Here is a 22404-nt window from a genome sequence, read left to right as displayed (position 1 = left end):
GAGACTGCCAATTACATTATACCGTTAAGTTACATACTAGCAAAATAATGTTTAGGATCATTCAATACAGATTAGATCCCTAAATGGAAAGGGAGATGCCAGATATTGAAGCTGGATTTTCAGAATAGGTTGAGAAACAGGAAAGCTTTTTGATGTAGACTGGATATATGTCAAATACTTGTTAACTATTTAGATTACCTTGCTAGGCCCCAAACATGGGGCAAATCTTTATTTCCTGTTTCAGCCTATCTTGAAGGCCATCGAACAGGCAGTAGTCACACCGGACAGCTCATATATTTATGTAAATTACTAACAAAGAATTAAGGGAGACTGAAATGCATTTCAAACTTATTAGTTTTCATCAGTCAGCCATACCCTTCTGAGATTCGAACCTGGGCTGATTGCACATTAGGCAGTTGTTTTTACCTCTTGAGCCACAGGATCTCTCTCGCTTTGTTAGCTTCTGCAAGGGGAGATATGTGTCAAATACTTGTTAACTTCAAGATAGGCTGAAACAGGAAATAAAGATTTGCCCCATGTTTGGGGCCTAGCAAGGTAATCTAAATAGTTAACAAGTATTTGACACATATCTCCCCTTGCAGAAGCTAACAAAGCGAGAGAGATCCTGTGGCTCAAGAGGTAAAAACAACTGCCTAATGTGCAATCAGCCCAGGTTCAAATCTCAGAAGGGTATGGCTGACTGATGAAAACTAATAACTTTGAAATGCATTTCAGTCTCCCTTAAAATAGATTGGTTCCAAGCCAGGAAAGGAATAAGACAAGGCTTTATTAGAATTAATATATTCTGGAAATTACATATTTATTTGATTTTGAAACAAAGTTTAATATTTTTAGATGTACACATACTTTTGAACGACATCCCCCCAAACTGGAAACTGCACCTGGACAATAGAAACAGATTCCCCATGCTCTTATTATTACCCTTATTATTGCTAAGATATTAATTCTTCAATAGTTAGCCCTTGGTTAACAAAGGTAATTGGGATTGGGATCTCTGTTCTAAACAATGTCGTTGTGAGTGCACTCACTTTTAACAACAGTTCCACTGAGGTCGTTAAGCAAATCCTGTGTGGTCCTTAGGTGTGATGTCATGTGATTACTATTTGTGACCTCCTGCTGGCTTTCTCATTGACTTTGCTTGTTGAAAGCTGGGAGGGAAGGTCATAAATAGTTATCATGTGACTGCAAGATGCTGCAACCGTCATAACTGTGAGCTAGTTACCAAGTGCCTGAGTTGTGATCATGCGACCACGGGGATGCTATGATGATCTCAATTTTGAGGACAAGCTGTAAGTCTCTTCCTTCAGCACTGTCATAACTTTGAATGGTAGCTGAACAAATAGTCACTAAACGAGGACTACTTGTATCGAAAAGACACATTTATGTTCTCAGTTAACTAGTGGATCGATGCAATTGATGTTAGTTGTATCTTACAAACCAGTTAGGCATAGACATGAATTATGCATGGACAATTACCTTTTATTGAAATTATTACAATATATATATATTTATATAAATATATATATATGTATTTCTATATGCATGAGAAATCTTTAGATATACAATTTATCTTGACCTGAAAACTTTCTTTAAAATGTGCATACTTTTCAATGGAGTTTAATTGGTTTAAGTTATTAATGTGTGAAAACTTACACATGAATTTTCTTATTTTCAAGAATACTTTTGCTAAGATCAGTAAAATCGGTGCACTCCTCAATTTAAACAAAAACAGTCTGCAAGAAACAGAACTAAATGTGTTAGCACTGTCCAATAGTTTAAAACATAACATTTATTGCATGTGCTGATTTGTGGAAAATTTATGGATGTTTATAGCTCAGCTGGTAAACAACATACCACAGTGTTATACAATTACAGGAATTATTTACTCAAACCTTTACTTCAATGTGGTTAACAGATAATCGATACATACACTAAGTTTGAATATAATGGCTCGCTACGCTAGCCGCCTATAGGACATCAACTTGCTCTTGGATGATCTTTTAGGTACCCTTTCAGTTCTCTAGACAACTGATCTCATGTCACATACATATTTGCATTTATTTCTCAAGCAGTTTTGCAATCGTGTCTCCTTTTAATGACACTACATACATATATATATATATAAAATCATATATATAAAATCCATAAAATCATCACTAACAACAATAAGTACAATATTTTTAATTCATTCATATATTAAACAGCTGTTACAAACCTTACTTGGATCCACTTAAAGGAATGAAATATAGGTTTAAATTGAAAGCTGGATTCAGTCAAGAATCAAATTCTATTTCTTTCCAGGTTTTAGCAGCATTTCTTTTGTACTGTTCTAATTCCTGAAAGGGAAATGAGAGAGTGAAACATTAAATCTCAAGATCTCAACAACTGCATTGCACTTTTCAGCTTGCGAATATTATGAATCCAACTATTCATCTCATCTTACATTCTACTGTACATATTGAATTAGACCCAAGCCTTTCCCTTTGTATCCTACAAGTATCTATATACTACTAAAATTCGAGTTTGTAACCTTCATTGGGCAAACTGGTGCACATCATAGGGCAACAATGATTGAATCAATGTACTGTACTTCAAATGGCTAACTTAAAGAATGCACCCCAAACCCAGGAACCCATGACTCCCACAAGTATTGAACTTGGGCAGTTGTGGCTGCTTCAGGGCTGTTGTGCCACCATGATCACATAACTATCATTTCCAGTGCTCCTTGCTAGCTTCCTACAAGGAAAATCAATGGGGAAGCCAGCAGGAAGTTGGAAGTTGCTCCCAATCTCACTACTTTTTTTTGCCCACCTATGGTCATTCTGTTTCTCTACTTAAGTAAGAAAAATATCTTTGAAAGGATAACCCAACAGATTACGAGTTGTCTAGTACACATAAACTTGTGAGTGTAGCTCTCTGTATATATGACAGGTGCTCAAGGGGACTGGCCTTAGTGGTGGGAAGAGCTTATTCTTAGAAGTGGCACAGGGCAAGGAGTAACAGATGCTTCAGGAATAGTTAAAAATTCCAATATTGTCTATTTAGCTCAAATCATAGATTGGATATCTTCCACATAAAAAATACCCAAACCTGGATTCTTTTATATAGATCTGAAATAAGTTTGAAAAAAGCCACAAAAAGAATGCCTCTAAACAGCGATAACTATAATGATTATCTCCCTCACATAGTTTATTGACCAGTTTAATCACTAACTTCGTGTTTCTGACAAAAGTGATGGCATGTACATATTAAAAATATATCAGAAACCTTTAAAAATTAGTATATCACTATTTTAGTATTTGAAATGCCCGTTATATCACTACATCAATTTTATATGAACTGTTGGATACTGAAAGGATGAATCTTATATCAATAATATAATGAGTGATAATACAATGCAGAACCCAGCACACCCACCTGATATCAATAAAGATGTATTTTAATGTTTTATTAATTTTATTCAACTGTTGTGAGCCACCCAGTATAATTGAGTCATGTGGCATACAGGTTTAATAAATTAAATTAAAATTAAATCAGTGTAATAACAAAATAATACATAAATGTAAGTTTTAAAATAGAAACATAAACAAATGACATAACATATGAAAGATAAGTCTGAACACCTGGAAGAAAAGAAGCCTTGCACTGAAAATATCAGGGAGAACCAATTTGGCATAGTGGTTAAGGTGCTGGACCAGAAAAAAGGAGGTTGTGAGTAATAATAATAATAATAATAATAATAATAATAATAATAATAATAATAATAATAATAATAATAATAAAAAATTTAATTTCTATACCACCCTTCTCCCAAAGGACTCAGGGCGGTGTACAGGGCAATAAATACAATAAAAATACAATGTACAAAAGTTAAGAAAGAATTAAATAATGTAGCCCAATTACAATAAAAAATTAATAAAATTAATATTAAAATACCCCACACCCATCAGACCAGGCTGGCTTGTTCAAATAAGTAAGTTTTTAGGCCTTTCTTAGGTATGAAAGTCTGCTGGTGACTTGGGGCCAATCACTTTTTCACAGCTCAACAAGGTTGCTGTGTTGGGGGAAAAAAGGCAAAACCAAATATTAGAAGAATAAAAAAGTGAAATACAAATCTGTTAATAATAAAGAATAATAATAGTAATAATAATAATAATAATAATAATAATAGTAATAATAATATACTGTAGTGATATATTCATACATTTTAATCATAAACATGATGAAAAAGAAATTCCCAGAATAAGCCATGTTTAAAGACGTTTTCAGGTACATTTTTTACATTAAGCAAACTGTAGTTTTATTTTTTAATTTCATACTGTTTCTGAATGCCATTCCCATGCCAAGATTTGCTAGAAAATTACTGAAGTTTATTACTATAAGAGCACTTATATCAACCACTTGCAGTTTCAAAGAGCCCTTACCTAGGACTTACTGAGGTATGGAAATAGCTTTTTATTTAGTAAGTCAACAGTTAAAAAGTGAATTGATTTTGAATTTTCAAAATGGAAAAATATAAATGCGGACTTGACCATTTGGCATTATAATAAAATGAAAACATTTTTTATAATTATGGGCATTTCATAAATTATGATTTAGTTTGTGACATATCTTTCTGTAATTTTTGCACTATGTTAATTAACTTCTCAAATTGAGTGCATACCTTTTCAGTCCCTTCTTGTTCTCCAGATGCATATTTACTTATCTGATCAGACAAAGTGGAAGGTGACTTGAATACTAACAACTGTGCAAACAACTTGAAAAATATCAACAATTGTGCTAAGTACTAAACAACTGAGCTATAATTGGTTTTTAAAGTAGCTAGAAATTAAATCTAGTGTCATCCATTTCAGGATGTAGCACTAAGATTAGTTTGAATTGTTTTTCAAATGGAAAAGGATTATATTGCAGCTGTGATCTCCGCTAATCAAATAAGTCTTAATTCTGAGTTAACTGATTGTAAACCATTCTGAGTTAGGATTAGGAATGGGGAATTTCATTATTTTAAGTAAAGCTTACCAAAATTTACTTTTTAGTATCACAGTCTGATAATGATATAAATAAACAATATTAATTATTGCACAATACCTCTGAAGTGCATTACATTGACAATATAGGTTTATTCTATCAAATTATTTGTATTAAGAAGATCTGAAGTAAACAAAATCTCAAGACCTGCTGCCCATAACACTGGATCCACTGCAGTTTGCAGACCGCTAACAAATAGTTCCACCGATGACGCCATCTCTACTACACTCCATCTAGCTCTCACTCATTTAGAAAACAAGGAGTCATATGTACGTATGCTGTTCATAGACTTTAGTTCAGCATTCAACACTATTATTCCCCAACACCTGATGGGGAAGCTGGCCCTGTTGGGCCTGAACACCTCCCTCTGTAACTGGATCCTGGACTTTTTGACTGGAAGACCTGTCAGTTCGGATCGCGAATAACATTTCTAACATCATCATACTGAACACTGGGGCCCCTCAGGGCTGTGTGCTCAGTCCCCTGTTGTTCACTCTGCAAGACACACGACTGTGTAGCAATGCACAGTTTGAGCCACATCATTAAGTTCACTGATGACACGACCGTAGTGGGTCTCATCAGCAAGAACGATGAGTCAGTATATAAAGAGGAGGTGGAGAAGCTAATAGACTGCTGCAAAGCCAACAACCTGTCTCTGAATGTAGACAAAACAAAAGAGATGGTTGTTGACTTCAGGAAGACAAAATACGACCGCTCTCCGCTGAACATCGATGGCTCCTTCGTGGAGATCGTAAGGAGCACCAAATTTCTTGGTGTTCATTTGGCGGAGAATCTCACTTGGTCCCTCAACACCTGTTCCATAACAAGGAAGGCCCACCAACGTCTTTACTTTCTGAGGAAACTGAGGAAGGCACAGCTTCCACCACACATCCTCACAATCTTCTACAGAGGGACTATTGAGAGCACCCTGAGCAGTTGCATTACTGCCTGGTTTGGAAACTGCACCGTTTTGGATCGCAAAACCCTACAGCAAATAGTGAGGATGGCAGAGAAGATCATCGGGGTTTCTCTCCCCTCTGTCATGGATATTTACATCACACATTGCATCCGTAAAGCCAGAAACATTGTGGCTGATTACACACACCTCTCATATACACTCTTCACTCTTTTGCCATCTGGAAAGAGGTACAGGAGTATTCGGGCTTGGACATCCAGATTGTGTAAGAGTGTCTTCCTACAAGCCATTAGAATTCTCAACACGAAGAAACTGGAACTATAAATACTTGTATTTGTAGTTTTTAAGTTTTTAGTTTAGAGTTATGTGTAGTTTGTTGTTCTGTTCTTCTTTTGATTCGTGTCGTCTGATGTAGCACCTTGGTCCTGGGGAAACGTTGTTTCATTTCACTGTGTACTGTACTGTGTATTGTTGAAATGACAATAAAGTCTACTACTACTACTACTACTACTACTTAAATCCTGTGATTTTAAGTATCTTCTGATAGCTGAGCCTCTTCACTGTCACTACAAGGTAACTTCATTGAAATTCAATGCCAGTCTTATTATCATCAAGAATTGAAAAAAACATATGTGCTGAATGAAAAAGTTGTAAGAAAGTAGAAAAGTGATATATATGGACATGTGGTGTATTCCAGAATAATGGTAGGCATTTTCCATGGCAGTTGAGCATCAATGCAAAGAAAATTCAAACAGTTTCATTCTAGGAGTTTTTTTCTTTGACTTTGAGAAAGATTTGGTTAGAAATAGAGGTCCCTGGTACTTCTTCCAGTACATGGTCCCTAATGTCAGCAGCAATATGAGAAGTATATAAAACTCTATAGATACACATTCTGAGTCCAAAGAGCAACATGAAATGATATGGAAAAATGCACGAACTAAAATGCTACCATGCATGAATACCTCCAAGAAACAGAATACAAAGCATTGTATTTGACAATATACCTTTAGTATAAATGCTCTTCTCTCTATAAATGCTTTATCTTTAAAAGAATGTATGGAACAAAGGACTACAAAAAGGAGGGAAAAGATTAGCTTTCTGAAGCATTTAATACTTATTCTTAAGATAACAGCCATTTCACTCTCAATTTTCATATAATTATGGGAAATCCTAAAGCATTTAAAAACTGTATGTAGCTAGGGAATAGTTTTCTTACAGATGTATTCAGGGTTATCTGGCAGCTTTTAAAATCAAATGAAATATAAAAATCCCAAAATGTTTTCATAAAAGCCAGTTCAAATGTTACAATAATCTTATAATAACTGAACTTCAGATGGAAATTTTAGGGAAATAACAGCAGATAATTTTCTTTTGACAGAAACTTGTCTATTACCATATTTTTCCTGCAATAACACCAGCAACAAAAGCTGTAGCAACATTCAATGGCATCAATAACGATAACAATCTTTCTAAAAGAAAAGAACACTGCAACTAAGAAACTCCTGGAAAAAGATTAAATCATACTGAAAATTAATGTTACTGCTACCCTATTTTTCCTATTTTGTTAATAAAAGCACCAAATCACATTTTGAATGAATGAGAAGCAAGAATGTATATGACAAGCAATTAAACTGAATGCTCTATTCTAAGTGATAAAATAAATTCAGTAACATATCTGAGCTCTATGAAAGTCATAATCCAGTGGAATGTACACATATTCATACACAAATCAGGATCACAAGTAATGACCTAAATCTGTCGTTCCAAATTTATTTGTCATCTAGTGGAAGTACCCTAGAGTATGTATTTAATTGCAGATCATTTCAGCTCCATAAATAAACATTATATCATTAAGATAATAATTTAGTTCACTACTAATGATGTGATCCCTAAGATGCTTTTATATTAAACTAGGTCTTTAAATATAGTGTGGAAATTCAGAATTCTGAAAGTTGTATAGAAAATATGCAGTTTATTATTTTAAAATATGTTATATGGACCTATTTTTACAAAACTAGCTTTTTCAGGGACTGTTGTAATTATTTTTAATTGTTTTTAACTTTTGTATTTCTTGTTTTAAATTACCCTGTAAACCGCCCTGAGTCCTTCGGGAAAGGGCGGTATATAAATCCAATTAAATTAAATTAAATTAAATTAATGCTAATGTGGTCCAGGATTTAGGAAGTCAAATCAAGGTTAGGAGACTATAATAGTCCCTCTGCAACACTGAATTCAAATCTGACATTCGTTCATACAAATAGATAATCATACATTGTTATTTCATACAAATAAGCAAACACCTTTAAAACAATTGTTCATTGTAGAGGCTCCTTAACAACGTTGAAGAAACATATACTATATACATTGATGAAAACGTCTCAGATTGATAAAGAGAAAATTTAGATCTTGATATGGAGTTCAACAGAAGATGAAAAGCAATTTGTGAGCTGGCTAACTGGCATTACCTTTACTGCTAAAAAAAAGGCTAAATATTTAACAATTCAAGAATTATTATTTTCCAGTTTGGAAACATAATACTTGATAGTTGAAGATAGAAGAAATAAAATTTGTCTTGGTTAGGAAGAGCTACTATAGCAGTTAAAGTGAATATTTTACCAAGACTAAAATTTCTATTTCAAATTATTTTAATCCCTATTGAGAATAAGATACTGAATGAATGGCACAAACAAATAATGGAACGCTATTAAAACACCAAGAAAGAAATTCAAGAATTTGCAAGATTTGCAATTCTAAATGTCAGATTGTACTATCATGCCAGTTACTCAATGTGGATTTCAGAATGGATTGTTCTTATTTATGGTTCTATCACCTTAATGGAAGGGACAGATTTTTCACAGAGATTGTATAGATGTATTTGGGTTAATATATACTGTATATATATATATATATAAGGTAAAGGTAAAGGTTCCCCCGCACATGCGTGCTAGTCGTTTCCGACTCTAGGGGCTGGTGCTCATCTCCGTTTCAAAGCCGAAGAGCCAGCGCTTGTCCGAGGACGTCTCCGTGGTCATGTGGCCGGCATGACTAGACGCCAAAGGCGCACGGAACGCTGTTACCTTCCCACCGTAGTGGTCCCTATTTTTCTACTTGCATTTTTACGTGCTTTCAAACTGCTAGGTTAGCAGAAGCTGGGCCGAGTAACAGGCGCTCACTCTGTTACGCGGCACTCGGGATTCGACCTGCCAAACTGCCGACCATCTGATCGACAAGCTCAGCGTCTTAACCCACGGGTCTTCAAACTTGGCCCTTTTATGACTTGAGGACTTCAACTCCCAGAATTCCTCAGCCAGTGTGCCTGGCTGAGGAATTCTGGGAGTTGAAGTCCACAAGTCATAAAAGGGCCAAGTTTGAAAACCCCTGTATTAAGCTATCCAAGGATAAATGTACCAGATTTCACAGGACCTGTCTCCTTGCTGGTCCTTCAGTTGTGACACTGAAGTTTTCACCGCTCCTTTGGAGAAATGCTAGCTGACTATTCCTCACCCCAGAAGTCCTTATATGCTTTCTTTCTATAGTAACTCAAATTGTTATATGCTATGTTAGGACATTATTATTTACAGGGATTTGGAAAAAATATCTCTTTTGTGATTAAAAGAGGATTTCTGAGCAGGAAAGCTCAACTTCATTGATTTTGGGCATATTTATAGCAGCTGTGAAATACCATATAAATTATCCAGGTTTTATTATAGAAAATATGGCCACAATAATAGCATAACAACATACCTCATTTTTTTGACTTCGCATGGCATCAACTTCATATTCAGCATATTGTGGATCCTGAGCTGGGTCCCTAGCTTCTTTGAAAATGCCTACTTTCTAAAAATATAAAATAAAAAGTACAAAAAGTAATGTTATTTACTTGCTTAACAAGTGTGCCTTGAAATGTCCCTGTAACAAGTATAGAGAAACATTTTCAGCCCAAGTATCCCTAATTATTTGTTGTGGACCTTTTAGTTGAAAGGCTCTTTATTTGATATTATATTATGATTAATTACTGTATAATGTATTATTGTTTTCATTATTATTATATTATTTTATTCTGGGTCTGTACTAACTTAAGTGTAAGTACATAATAAACTACTGTTTGTATATAATAAATGCTATAATCCATACATATATGAATTTAAACAGAATTGCTTTATTGTCACTTTAAATGTACACTAATCAGCATTCATTAAAATGAAATTTCATTGCATTCAGCTCTCAAAGGGTAACCACCCCAATATACATTAAACATGACAAAAACTATGCATATACCCACACACACATATGACAGAGAGAAACAACACAGTTCAGTTCGGTTGTATACATATACATGATGAGAAAAAAGAATCTTGAGAATTTACAAGACAGATGGCACAAGAACAAAGCTGTTACAGAATCTAGTAGTCCTGCTAGAAATATTCTGAAACCTCCTCCCAGAGGGGAGCAACAGAAACAGATCGTGAAGTCAGTGTGTGGGGTCTCTAACAATGCTTCAAGCTCTAAGCTTGTAAGAAGTATCCTGAATAATGCGAAGCGAGTTTCCTATAATCTTCTCAGCTGTCCTTACCACTCTCTGTATGGACCTTCTATTTGAGGCTCTGCTACCACCAAGCCAAACAGTGATGCAGTTTGTTAAAATATCTGCAGCAATGATGGCTCACCATCTCAATAACCTTTTCCAGAAATATTTTAGACTGTACTAATAAAGTAGATTTGCAGCTCAAGGTTGAAATGAGGGGTCCTTAGTGCTTTCTGAACTTGGTTGTATTGTTGTAGACATGATGAAAACTCTTAAATTTCACAACATATGTACAGACTTAACCCTAATTTTAACTGGGAAACTGTGACTATGCTAGACCAAGCCAAGTCGAAAAACACTAGAAAATTCCTAGAAACATAGCACTCTTGACAAATTGGCCATCAATAGAAACATAAAGGTAAAGGTAAAGTTTCCCCCGCACATGCGTGCTAGTCATTTCCGACTCTAGGGGCCGGTGCTCATCTCCGACATAGACATATACAATATCTACATACTGTGCAAAACAATCAACAAGCCAAAAAGGGAATAAAAAGACCAAAACACCTCCTCTCCCAGCAATCAAGACCCAGATGAGCATAGATTAACCCCAAGATTAACATCAGACCAACAATCGAGAAGTAAACAATACCCCAATCAAGGAACTGCCAAACAGCCCAACCAAAGAACTCCAAGATCACTCCCAGCAACGCTAAGAGGGCAAACTACTAGAATATGAACTGAAAGCAAACCCTAGCACTGACGATGTTACTTAGTTTGAGTCTGAAAGGAAACAACCAAGTTCAGAGAGCACCAGGGAGCCCTCATTTGAGACTGTCTTATAATTTCACAGATGTTCCAGTTTAATGAAAAGTTTCTTCCACAGCTGCCTCCTTTAGACAAGGGGAACTACAGCATGATAAGAATCTGGTCTAATAGGACACCCTAATTTTGAGCTTTATTTATTTATTAAACACATTTATATATATTGGAAGTCTCAGGAGCTATTGAAAGGGTGCCCATCCTTATCGAGTCTGGTACTCCAAAGAGGACTACAAATAGGCAAAAGCCATACATTCCAGCTAAGGTCTGGAATCTCCTCATCAATAACTCATAGGTAATAGTTTCAAAGCTCTTGATAGATCTACTACAAGCAAGATGAACAAATAACTTTATTTGCCAAAAAAATTAATCACAGACAGTGGTGAAAAACATTCTCCATATTGTTACAGGTCTAAATTTACACTAATATTGATTGGAAAAAAATCAGACCAAGAGAGATGGATATGAGAGCTTATCAAACATCACCTTCTAAACGTCCTAAAATTAGGAAGCTAGAGACTGACTGATAATTAAAAAGAAATATAAGAATCTAGAGCTTGGTTTCAGAACAATGGTTGTTGCATGGCAACAGATTTCCTAAAGGCAGCATTCATCACTGTCCTGAATAGTAGAACAATTGCCTACCTGGTTGGCTGAAGCAGCTAAAATGGGGCGTGGGGAGGGGGAATCCATAACTCACTTGTGGTGCAACTGAGCCACCTTCTAGCTCTACTAATGAGAGTTGCCTGAAACAACCCAGAGGTGTTGGTGTCCTTGTTGGACAAATCAGAGGTGGAGGGAAGGGGCAGCAGACTCTAATTTGATTATTTTAGCAGCAAAAAATGATAACTTCCTTCACAGCTTTAGATAGTTCTGATTAGGATATCACATAGATTGGTTTATTAGATTGCACAGAATTCAAAGCAGGATGGGCTTTTCGCCATGTCAATAAGTAATAGGTAGAAAAGCAGCTTGATCTCTGCAATATTTCAAGCAAAATGCAAGAAGGCACTCAGTCAACAGTGAAGTTAATACTCCTATAGGAGTATCTGTTTTTTTCCTTTGCAGCTCATTTATATACATGGCAACTTATGATGAAGGCCCTAGGTTGTGATCATCTAGGCAGCACTGACTGCTAGTAGAACATCATCTGAAAGGCTGGGTCTCCATAGGGCTTCTTATGCTCCTCTGTTCTTAATAGGATTCAGTCATATTTTATTGGCCCAAGCTGTGGTGAATGGAACTAATGATTTGGATTAATTAGAGATAACTTAATACATCATTAATAATTAATAATAAAAATCAATAAATTCTAATATAGAAATTAGAAATATCCCTACCTTTGGGGGAAATATCTTTGCAAAAACTTTTTTCCATAAATCCAAAGGTGTTTGTGCATGCAACTTTCCAATGTCACAATCAGCAGCAGGAGGGGGTCCTAACAATTGTTAAAAATATTTGTAATAATATTCACTCAACAGTTTAAAAGAGAAGTAAGCCATCTGCTATCTGTTGCATCTTTCCATCTTCTCTAGATTCCTGTAAGATAGGCTGGGCTTACAGAACGTAACTGATTCAAATCATCCAGTGAACATTCAGATGGCTGAGGCAATTCAGAACACTGAAACTGTTGTACCACTGCTAACATCTGAGCGTAATTTTTACTGAACTCAGTACCGTACTACTGACTAAGATATATGTAGGATCACATTGTAATTTACATAATTAGAATAGTATTGAAGAAAATGTTTGAATCTTTCAAAAATTTTGCAATCTACTTCAATGATATTATACATAAATGCATTCTTTGATGTTTCAGAATCACTTTTATTTTGTCTGTTTCATCCCTGTATTCTCTACATTCTTAAATCTGCATGGGCAATAACTACCGTATTTTCCGGCGTATAAGACGACTGGGCGTATAAGACGACCCCCTACATTTCCTGTTAAATTATAAGGTTTGGGCTATACACGCCGTATAAGACTACTCCTCTTCCAACGCACACCAAATAAAAATTAAAAAACATCAGATTTGATTTTAATATGGTAATTTTAATTCAAATGCTTATGACATGCAGGTACTTAGTAGGAAAACTGTCACTTATAAACATAAGGCTATTTGTCATCAAACATGTAAACATAAAACAGTGCAAGTGGATTAAACTTAATAATAATAATAATAATAAGTTGGAAGGGACCTTGGAGGTCATCTAGTCCAACCCCCTGCTAAGGCAGGAAACCCTATACCATTTCAGACAAATGGCTGTCCAGTCTCTTCTTAAAAACTTCCAGTGTTGGAGCATTCACCACTTCTGGAGGCAGGTTGTTCCACTGGTTAATTGTTCTAACTGTCAGGAAGTTTCTCCTTAGTTCTAGGTTGCTTCTCTCCTTGACTAGTTTCCATCCATTGCTTCTTGTCCTGCTTTCAGGTGCTTTGGAGAATAGCTTGGCTCCCTCTTCTTTGTGGCAGCCCCTGAGATATTGGATCACTGCTATCGTGTCACCCCTCACCCTTCTCTTCATTAAACTACACGTACCCAATTCCAGCAACCCTTTTCCTATTTTCCTAATTCACTTTTTCACTTTTCCTAATTCACTCTAAAGCTTTCCCTGTGCAGAGCCTTAAGTAACCCCAGCTGCCTGCAATTAGTGCAGGTTCTCATCCCACCAGGCTCAAGGTTGAGTCAGCGGTCCATCATTCCGAGGTAGGTAAAATGAGGACTCAGATTGTTGGGAGCAATAAGCTGACTTTGTAATAATGCTGCTTGTGGGGTGTGTGTGTGAAAGCTCTAATAGGCAGGCATATACATAGAATAAAGGCTATTGCTAAGCACATTGATTTGTGCTTTAAATTGTAAGCCGCCCTGAGTCTTCGGAGAAGGGTGGGATATAAATGGGATTTTAAAAAAAGACCGAATGGGAGATCCGCTCCAGGTTTTCCAGCCAGCCCGCCCAGTTCCTGAGTCAAATGTGTCCTTAGAGCTAAGCTGCTGCTCTGGCTATGCATTCCCCACCTGCCTTTCAAGTTGCTCTTGCATTCCCCACCTGCCTACAGCTGCTCTTCAACTTTAGAAGGAAAAAAGCCCAGACCCCAGCCTGTAAAAAATAACAGACTGCAGCTTCTACTCCAATTGGTCCCGTTTTCCCTGCGCAGACTAAATGGAAGATCCGCTCCAGGTTTTCCAGCCAGCCCTGTCCCTAAAGTTTCAGCACCTGGCGTATAAGACGACCCCTGACTTTTGAGAAGATTTTCATGGGTTAAAAAGTAGTCTTATACGCCGGAATCTACGGTATACTATAGTCAACCAAATTTTTAAAAAAAGATTACTAACCTATTTGACTAAGGGAGTCCATTCCTGCTGGAATAAAAAGCGGTTTACTTGGATCCACTGACATGGATTTGCTTTAAAAATACGAACAGAATAAATTAGTCATAAACATTGTCCAAGAGTCTAATTTGCAGCCTATATGAGCAGGACTATGCAATTTTTCATATTCAGTTCCAAAAAGTACTTTGAAGTGTGTGAAGGCATAAATATAACTTCTGTCTGCAGCTCTTTAAAGAAATGGTGGTTTTCCTGGGATTGCACAGTGCTACTTGTTTAACAAATACCCACTTGTTACAAATACTTTGCTCATTTAAAGCAGGAAAATATTCTCTAAACTAAGGTCTTATTTTAAAACATTTTCAACACTTGCAACTTTGCTTATTTCATAAACCTTAATTGGGTGGCCAGTATTTGAAGGCAAGAATCCTTGGATCAAATGGAAGAGTTGCCTTAAAAATCTGTTTACATTTACTTACTGAACATTTTGGACAGGATTGCCATTTGTATAAAATCATGTAACTTACCTTCTCTCAAAACCAAAGGCCAAATGGTTAATAAGTGCACGTGTTTTCAACCACAGAGCTTCTGATTTGCTAGTAAACTGAGAAAAGAACATAACAATCTAAGTTATATTCTTCACAGCAAACATAGTAAAATGCCATTCCCAGCTCATTCAAAACTTGCCCCCTTTTTAACATGAGTGAACATACACTGATTTCTATGACCCGTACATGTACTCCTTGACTTAGAAAAGTTCATTTTCTGACCATTTGAAGTTACAACAGCACTGAAAAAAGTGAGTTATTTTTCACACTTATGACCATTGTAACGTCCACATGGTCATGTGATTTACATTCAGATGCTTGTTAACTGGTTTATACTTACCACATCTGCAGTGTCCTGGGGTCATGTGATCACCTTTTGTGACCTTCTGACAAGCAAATTCAATGGCGAAGCCAGATTCACTTAACAATTGTGTTATTAACTTAACAACTACAGTAATTCACTTAACAAATATGGCAAGAAAAGTCGTAAAATGGGACAAAACTCACTTAACAAATTTCTCAGCAACATAAATTCTGGGCTAAATTGTGGTCGTAAAAATTCTGGGCTAAATTGTGGTCGTAAGTCGAGGTTTACATGTACTTTGATGCAGACAGAGTATTTCTATGATTTTAAGAACTCATTTATTCTTAACACAAATAAGATTTAAAGACTGGTTCATGTCTATCTCCTTTAAAGAGTTAAATATTATCCCCTTTTAAAGATATGTATTGATTTTTAAAATCATTATTATCCTAATGTTAATATTTTAAACTAATATAGCAAATGTGACAGGTTCCCTTAAAACGCACAGAAAATATATGGGAAGAGGATTTGGGATGTCAACTCTATAAATGAGCTTGTACTTCTTTATAGCGTACATTTGCCATCAAATTTATTTTGGTGAGCAATGAAGAATTGATCATAAAATCATTTATGATATTATATTTCTAGATAAGGGGAGTTATTATTTAGAAGTACAGGAAATGTACTTTTGCAATGGCTAAAAAAATAACACGGTGGTAAAATATTTTGAAGAATAATTGCAGCTTGCTTTAATGAAATCTATCTTCCATTTTTAACTATATTTTCCAATATACTTAAACATATGTTCTAATGTCTTCATTTATATAAAATCATTTTGAGTAAACAGCCGAGTATGGAAGAATCCCAATTTGAATCTTTTTAGTAGAAAACTAGGGCATACTATAACCATTTTAAATGAATATATTTATAATTTTTGTACTTCTTAATATTACATAATCATTTATTTACATACAAATACACAATGGTATCAAGTTGCCAAATGTATACAATTGTTGTTTCTTTTTATTTGTTTTTCCTTTTCTACTCTTGCAGTTTATTATTAATATGTGTCTGTTGCAATAGTATCTTTTAAAAGGCCTGGCCTTGAAGGGACCTCTGAAATACACCTAAAGGTGATTATCAGAGAGAAGGTAATCATACTAAGGATTTGCTGGGAGAATATTGGTTCTGAAACATGTCATAAATAAAGTATCTGTGCCAACAGATTTATATACTTCATTGAGATTGGTTGGTCAATTAAATGTCAATTAGATCCATATACAATAATGTAATAACTACAATACAGTAATTTAATTAATTAAATAGTAATTTAGTTCAGAAGCTATCAAGTGTTTACAAACACAAAAAACTAATTGCAACATAAAAATAATGTTTTTTAAAAAAAATACGTTAGAATTTTCTTTATTGAAGAATATTTAAGATAACCATAACCTTTCTACACGTCTAGATTTAGACCTTTACTATCCATACTACCCATTTACACCTACTATCCATTTCATTATCCATAGTGTTACAAACTTATTTTCATATTTCCTTTGGTTGTATTTTATTTTGTAAATAAAATGTGCCAATTTTTTCCATCTGGCAAATAACTGAATTGCTCATTCATGTTCCCTTACGGCATATCTTTTTTAAACCAGGCAGGCTCAATATTAAGTAGCATTCTATACTGTATGTAATTGTATCTGACATTTATAGGACTGTTTTTAAAATATATATTTTGTAAGATGAGATTTACTTTTTGCATTCCTGCTACAACACAAAGTTTATATTTTCAGTGAAACCAATAGACTCAAAAAGGATTTAGGATAAGTTGGATTGTACTTCGGAAATATAATCATACATACCGCTAAAGATGCACCATAATAATGAGCAACAAATCGAAGTGTCTTGTATATTATTTTTTTCATCTCAGAATCAAATTCCTAAAAAAATAAATAATATCCTAGGTATTTTACAGAATATAATAGTGTTACATTACATATTTTAAACTAAGACATAACTATTTAAGTTAGGTCAAATACTACTTTCATCTCAGTATCAACAAAACTATATTATTATCGCAAGTAACCATGGTGGTGTTATTAAATTATCCACATATCTGAAAGCAGAATTATAGAGATGGGTTATTTATATTAAATTTGGTATAATAAGTTGAACATGTTTTTATCTTACTTTTTATTTTTATTGATCCTAAGCATATGCCAATGTATATGGTGAACTTTTCCAGTAAAGGTCAACTGTTCAAACTACTATAGATAAAAAATAGTGCCAGTTTTCAAGCATTAACTAAGACATGATCTAGATATAATTGTTCTAGTCCAATAAGTCTTGATTTATTGGGCTAAGAATAAATATCTGTACATGAAATCAGGAAATTGTAGTTTAATTATGGAGTACAAACCAATATTTGAAACCCAAACAATTGCTTGGTGTATTACAAATAAATTGGAATTATCTAACTTAAAACAACAGGAAAATATGATTTAATAAATCAAGAGCTGTTCTATTACAGTGCAGGTAACCATTGAGTTACAATGGCAATTGGGACAGGGATTCCCATCATGAAGTGAAACAATTGTGAAGTACGATGTCATGTGACCACATTACTTACTGACAGCAATTCAGCCAGTCTCAGTTGTTGTCATAATAAAAGATGTATTATTGTTTGCTAAGTGGGTAGGACTCCCAAGCAAGCAGTATAGGAGTGCTGCAGGAAGGTGGAAGGCCTCATGCAGGCCATGCACAAGTTGGGGGAGGAAATGCTGTGACATGAGCACAGGGAGGCTGGGATGAAGGGCATGGGGTACATGTGAGAGTAGAAAGATGAGGGAAGGAGGACGCAGTTGTGTGCATGTATACAGATGCCAGGGAAGGAAGGTAGGAATTGTGTAAGTAACTAAAAGCTTGGGAAAGAGGGTGTGGGGTGCATGCTATTTGGAAAACAGTGAGCGGCCCTGGGAAGAAGGCCTGGCATGGCCAGTAGCTGCCTCACGTAAGGCCAGGCTGGGCAAGCTTCATTGCAGTGGAAGATGGTAAAGGTCAGGTGGATGTGGCAGAGCCTGCAGAGTGCAGGGTGGTGGGGGTGGCTGGGGCTTTGTGCTGCAATGCTGGGTAGTTTGCTGCGGTGTGAGGCTTAAGGTGCAAAGGATTGCTGTTATATAAAGCAGCCAAAAAGGTAGAGGTGGGGGGGCAGATAGACAGGTGGGGAGATTTGAAGTACCCCTGTGGTTGTGTGGTTGGGCTGCCAAAGCACCTGGATTTTAATTATGTAACTGCAGGGTACTGCAATGGCCATAACTTTGGGGTCCATGTGTAAATACCATTTGTTCTGTGTTGCTGTAACCTTGGTTGCTGAACGAATGGTTATAACTCAGAGACTACCAGTATTAGTTAAGACAGATAAGAATAAAAGAGGGATATTATGGCTTCAAAATGATTGTGCTTTAACTGGGCTTATTTAAATAATTATTCTTTTTTACTATACTTTGGGTATAATTTAAGTTGGTAAGTTATGGATATTTCGCTAATGGACATTTGATCATAATTACACTATTTTTGCTGAAGTTATAATTCTGATCAACTTCAGCTGTCTATCTAATTCAAACTTTTTAATCATATCTCATCAGAGTCTGTTCAGTCTGCTTTTCAAATATGGCTGAGTCATCTTGAAAGAATATGATTTCTAGAGCAAGCTATCAAAGGAACCTGGGTTTGCAATGCAAATCACACAGGTGATTTGGCATTAATATAACAAAGAGTGAAAGCTTTCTAAAATATTCTGAACCCTATCAAATAATGCTTAGAAGTTGTATAACATTTAAGAATGCAAAAGGAATGTGTTTAGTTTTATTTTTTAAATGCATTAAAATAAGATAATGAAAGGACTGTGTTGATGGTAAGCTATATAACTAAAACCCTGAGAGTTTATAATATTAAAAGTTTAAGAAATACACAAATTATAAAGCTTATTCGGGCTTAAAAGATTCCTTTATAAGGGAATTCCTAGAGAACAGGTGTTTGTTACTAATTTATCTCATTATAAGTCTTATCTTATTATTAATGTGTCTCATTTTCCAGGGCTTCTTAAGCTGATCAAGGTGATTCTTCAAAAAAAAAATCATGCTTTCAATAGCTTATTTTATATATCAATGCCAGGACTTTAGAAAGTGAAACTATCGTTCAATTCTGATCAGAAGAACAGATCAGTATTCCAAATTAATTGTTGAGTGATGAAAGTATGTACATTTGCTACAGAAAGAAGAATGCACTAATGATTCAGTCTTTTTAAAATAGATACTGTCGTGTTTGCCAGAAACTTGTTATATATTTAACATTCATTCGAATGGTAACTGTACATATTACATTCCTTAACATCAATAAAGTAAAGTGAAAATAAGTACAAAGAAACATATATAATGAAATTATTTAAAAAAACAAAAAACCAAGCTCACCAAATCGTACATAGCAAAAAAGCTTAAATGAGCATTACTTACATGAAATAGATCGTATTTACTTCCAATTATAACTAGTGGAATTGGAAATGGGTCAATTAGCTCACGATCCTAATAAGAAACAACAGTATTGTATTATCAATGACAAATGTCATCACAATGTTCTCAAAAAGTAAAGTTCCACAGTATATAGAGAGCTGTCATTTCTCAATGTAAGCTTTGAATAAATACAATTTAAGATTGCAAAGCAATTAACCTATAGTGGTCAAATGGGGATGCCAGAATTCACTACGCTATTGCTGTGAAACATGTGAGGGAAGTTACAGGAAGAAATTGAGTAGGTTCTGAGATTGGTGGGAAGGGTTTCTTCTTGTCCAGGACACCTTACTTTTGCACTTATATGTATGATTTTCACAATAGACAAAGTGGAAAGGTGCCGGGCCTCTTCCCAATCCAGAGTGTTGGTGAATTGGAATTAATGTAATAAATAAAGCAAGATATGAAATATATTTGTCCTAAGAACATATATAGTACTGTGATGGATCAGATCTTTGGTACATCTAGTCAAGCACTGTCCTCACAGTGGCCAGCCAGTTGCTCGAGGAAGCCCAATAGTCTCGCAGCAGATCAAGTCATACTTCCATCAAGCTAACAGCCCCTGATCTCCATAACTTCCATGAACTGGCCCATACCTTATTTTTTGAGTCCAGCCAATCTTATAGCCAGTACCACATCTCATGGTAACAAAATTCCAAAGTTCAGGTACTTGTGTAAAAAATATATTTGATTTTGTCTGTCCCGAATCTTCCAAAATTAAGTCTTATTGAGTAATTTCTGGTTCTAGTAAATTGGGAATAGGCATGTAGCTTCTTCTTATCTAATTGATTCAAACCATGTATACTTTGTATACCTCAAAAATATTCCCTCTCATTTGTCTCCCTTCAGCCCTAAAATCCCTAAAAGTCATAATCTTCCCCAAAAGAAAAGTTGCCCTAGTCCCTTCATCATCTTAATTACCCTCTTCTGAATCTTCTATAGTTCCACTACATACTTTTTGAGATACAGCTACCAGGACTATTTCAGATGTGGCTGCACCATTGATTTATATGTGCATTATGACAGACATCTCTTATTTTAAATGCCAGAATCAAAACTGGTTTTTCCCCATCTAGACCCACACATTCTCTAGGCAGTGAAAAAAATACTTTGACAACATTACTTAAATTGGCCTGGGGCAGAGAAGTTCAACTGAGTATCCTCAGTGTCATCAGCATAGTGATGATACTTAATCCCACACTGAGCAATGACCTCATTCTTCATATAGTATATGCAAAATTTCTATACAAGACAAAAGCACCAGGTATTTTTTTCAATGACAGCTTTGGCAATCTATTTTACTTTCTTCAAGGGAGCAAATTACCAACTGAGTGTCAAGGGCTGGTATTAACATCCCTAAAAATTCATATTTAATTAGTTGTCATGTTATCAAAAGATACTGACTTCATGATAGACACTTGAATAAGTGCAAAGTATAGAGTTGTATTGAAGGTTGTTGGAACTCCATTTTTCCCTTAAAACTATACCTTCCTTGAGTTGCCTTGCCAGGTAACAAAAAATGTATAGAAGTTATCACCCTCATTTGAAAAGATTATAAAACCAATATCAAAGTGCTTCTCTAAAATCGCAGCTCCTGATTGTTGTAACATGCCATAACAATAGCATTAGATGTCTAACTCATAAGAAACCTTATCTCCTTTCTGCTCCTACTAAATTTTCATTAAATTGCTATAATTTTCCATTGAACAACTTCTTTTATATCTAATAAATTTTCACTCATGTGTGAAAATATAAAGGAATTGTTTATGATTCTCAAAACAATTAACTTTGTATAGGATTGTGACATATGAATAAAATACTAGTTCTTACAGGATGATCCTTTGGCACATTGTTCCACATTTTCCGCTTAATTTCAGTAGCTATTTTGGAATTGTTTTGTACCAGTTTTGATATAATTCTGTCTACATGCTTTCTAGTGACTTGTAGAAGACTCTCCATGGTTGGCCAGAGTTCATTTGGTTTTGAAAGATCCAAGACAAGAATAACAGCAAATGTTCTATAAAAAGAAAGGTTACTTTTTTAGATATCACCTTAATATTTCATGAATCAAAACATCCCTTCCCAAAGTCTAAGCAGATTATCTAAACATTAAAGGAATAAAATTTCCCTTGAAAATGGCTTAAAATTTATGCTGTTTTATTAGTTGGATTGATAAAACCTGTTACTATGGATTAGTAAATGGCTTGAAAGTATCTGTAGTAGTACTGGCAAAGATAAAAAAAGCAAAGGACAAAAACCATACTACATTTTGAATTACTCCCACAAATAGCTAAAACTAGCATAGTTAGTCAGCTGCATTATAATAAAAATTGACGACTCCTTTGA

General features: G+C 35.1%; 1 protein-coding gene across 1 annotated transcript in view; it reads right to left on the bottom strand.

Annotated features, from left to right (window-relative positions):
- Positions 1 to 777: 777 nt before the first annotated feature.
- The window catches only part of DYNC2LI1 (dynein cytoplasmic 2 light intermediate chain 1), a 29947-nt gene continuing 8320 nt past the window's right edge, over positions 778 to 22404 (bottom strand). Inside the window, exons 6-13 of the mRNA XM_083348377.1 lie at positions 21889 to 22075; positions 20005 to 20073; positions 17356 to 17433; positions 15163 to 15239; positions 14642 to 14712; positions 12650 to 12747; positions 9710 to 9802; positions 778 to 2357 (exon numbers count right to left, since the gene is read on the bottom strand). Of these exons, the coding sequence (XP_083204503.1) occupies positions 2295 to 2357; positions 9710 to 9802; positions 12650 to 12747; positions 14642 to 14712; positions 15163 to 15239; positions 17356 to 17433; positions 20005 to 20073; positions 21889 to 22075 (736 nt within the window). The 3' untranslated portion in view covers positions 778 to 2294. The remainder of the gene's footprint in view (positions 2358 to 9709; positions 9803 to 12649; positions 12748 to 14641; positions 14713 to 15162; positions 15240 to 17355; positions 17434 to 20004; positions 20074 to 21888; positions 22076 to 22404) is intronic.

This window comes from Vipera ursinii (assembly GCF_947247035.1).
Source record: "Vipera ursinii genome assembly, chromosome: 1".
Lineage (NCBI taxonomy): Eukaryota > Metazoa > Chordata > Lepidosauria > Squamata > Viperidae > Vipera > Vipera ursinii.
This window is presented reverse-complemented; position numbering and strand designations above follow the sequence as displayed.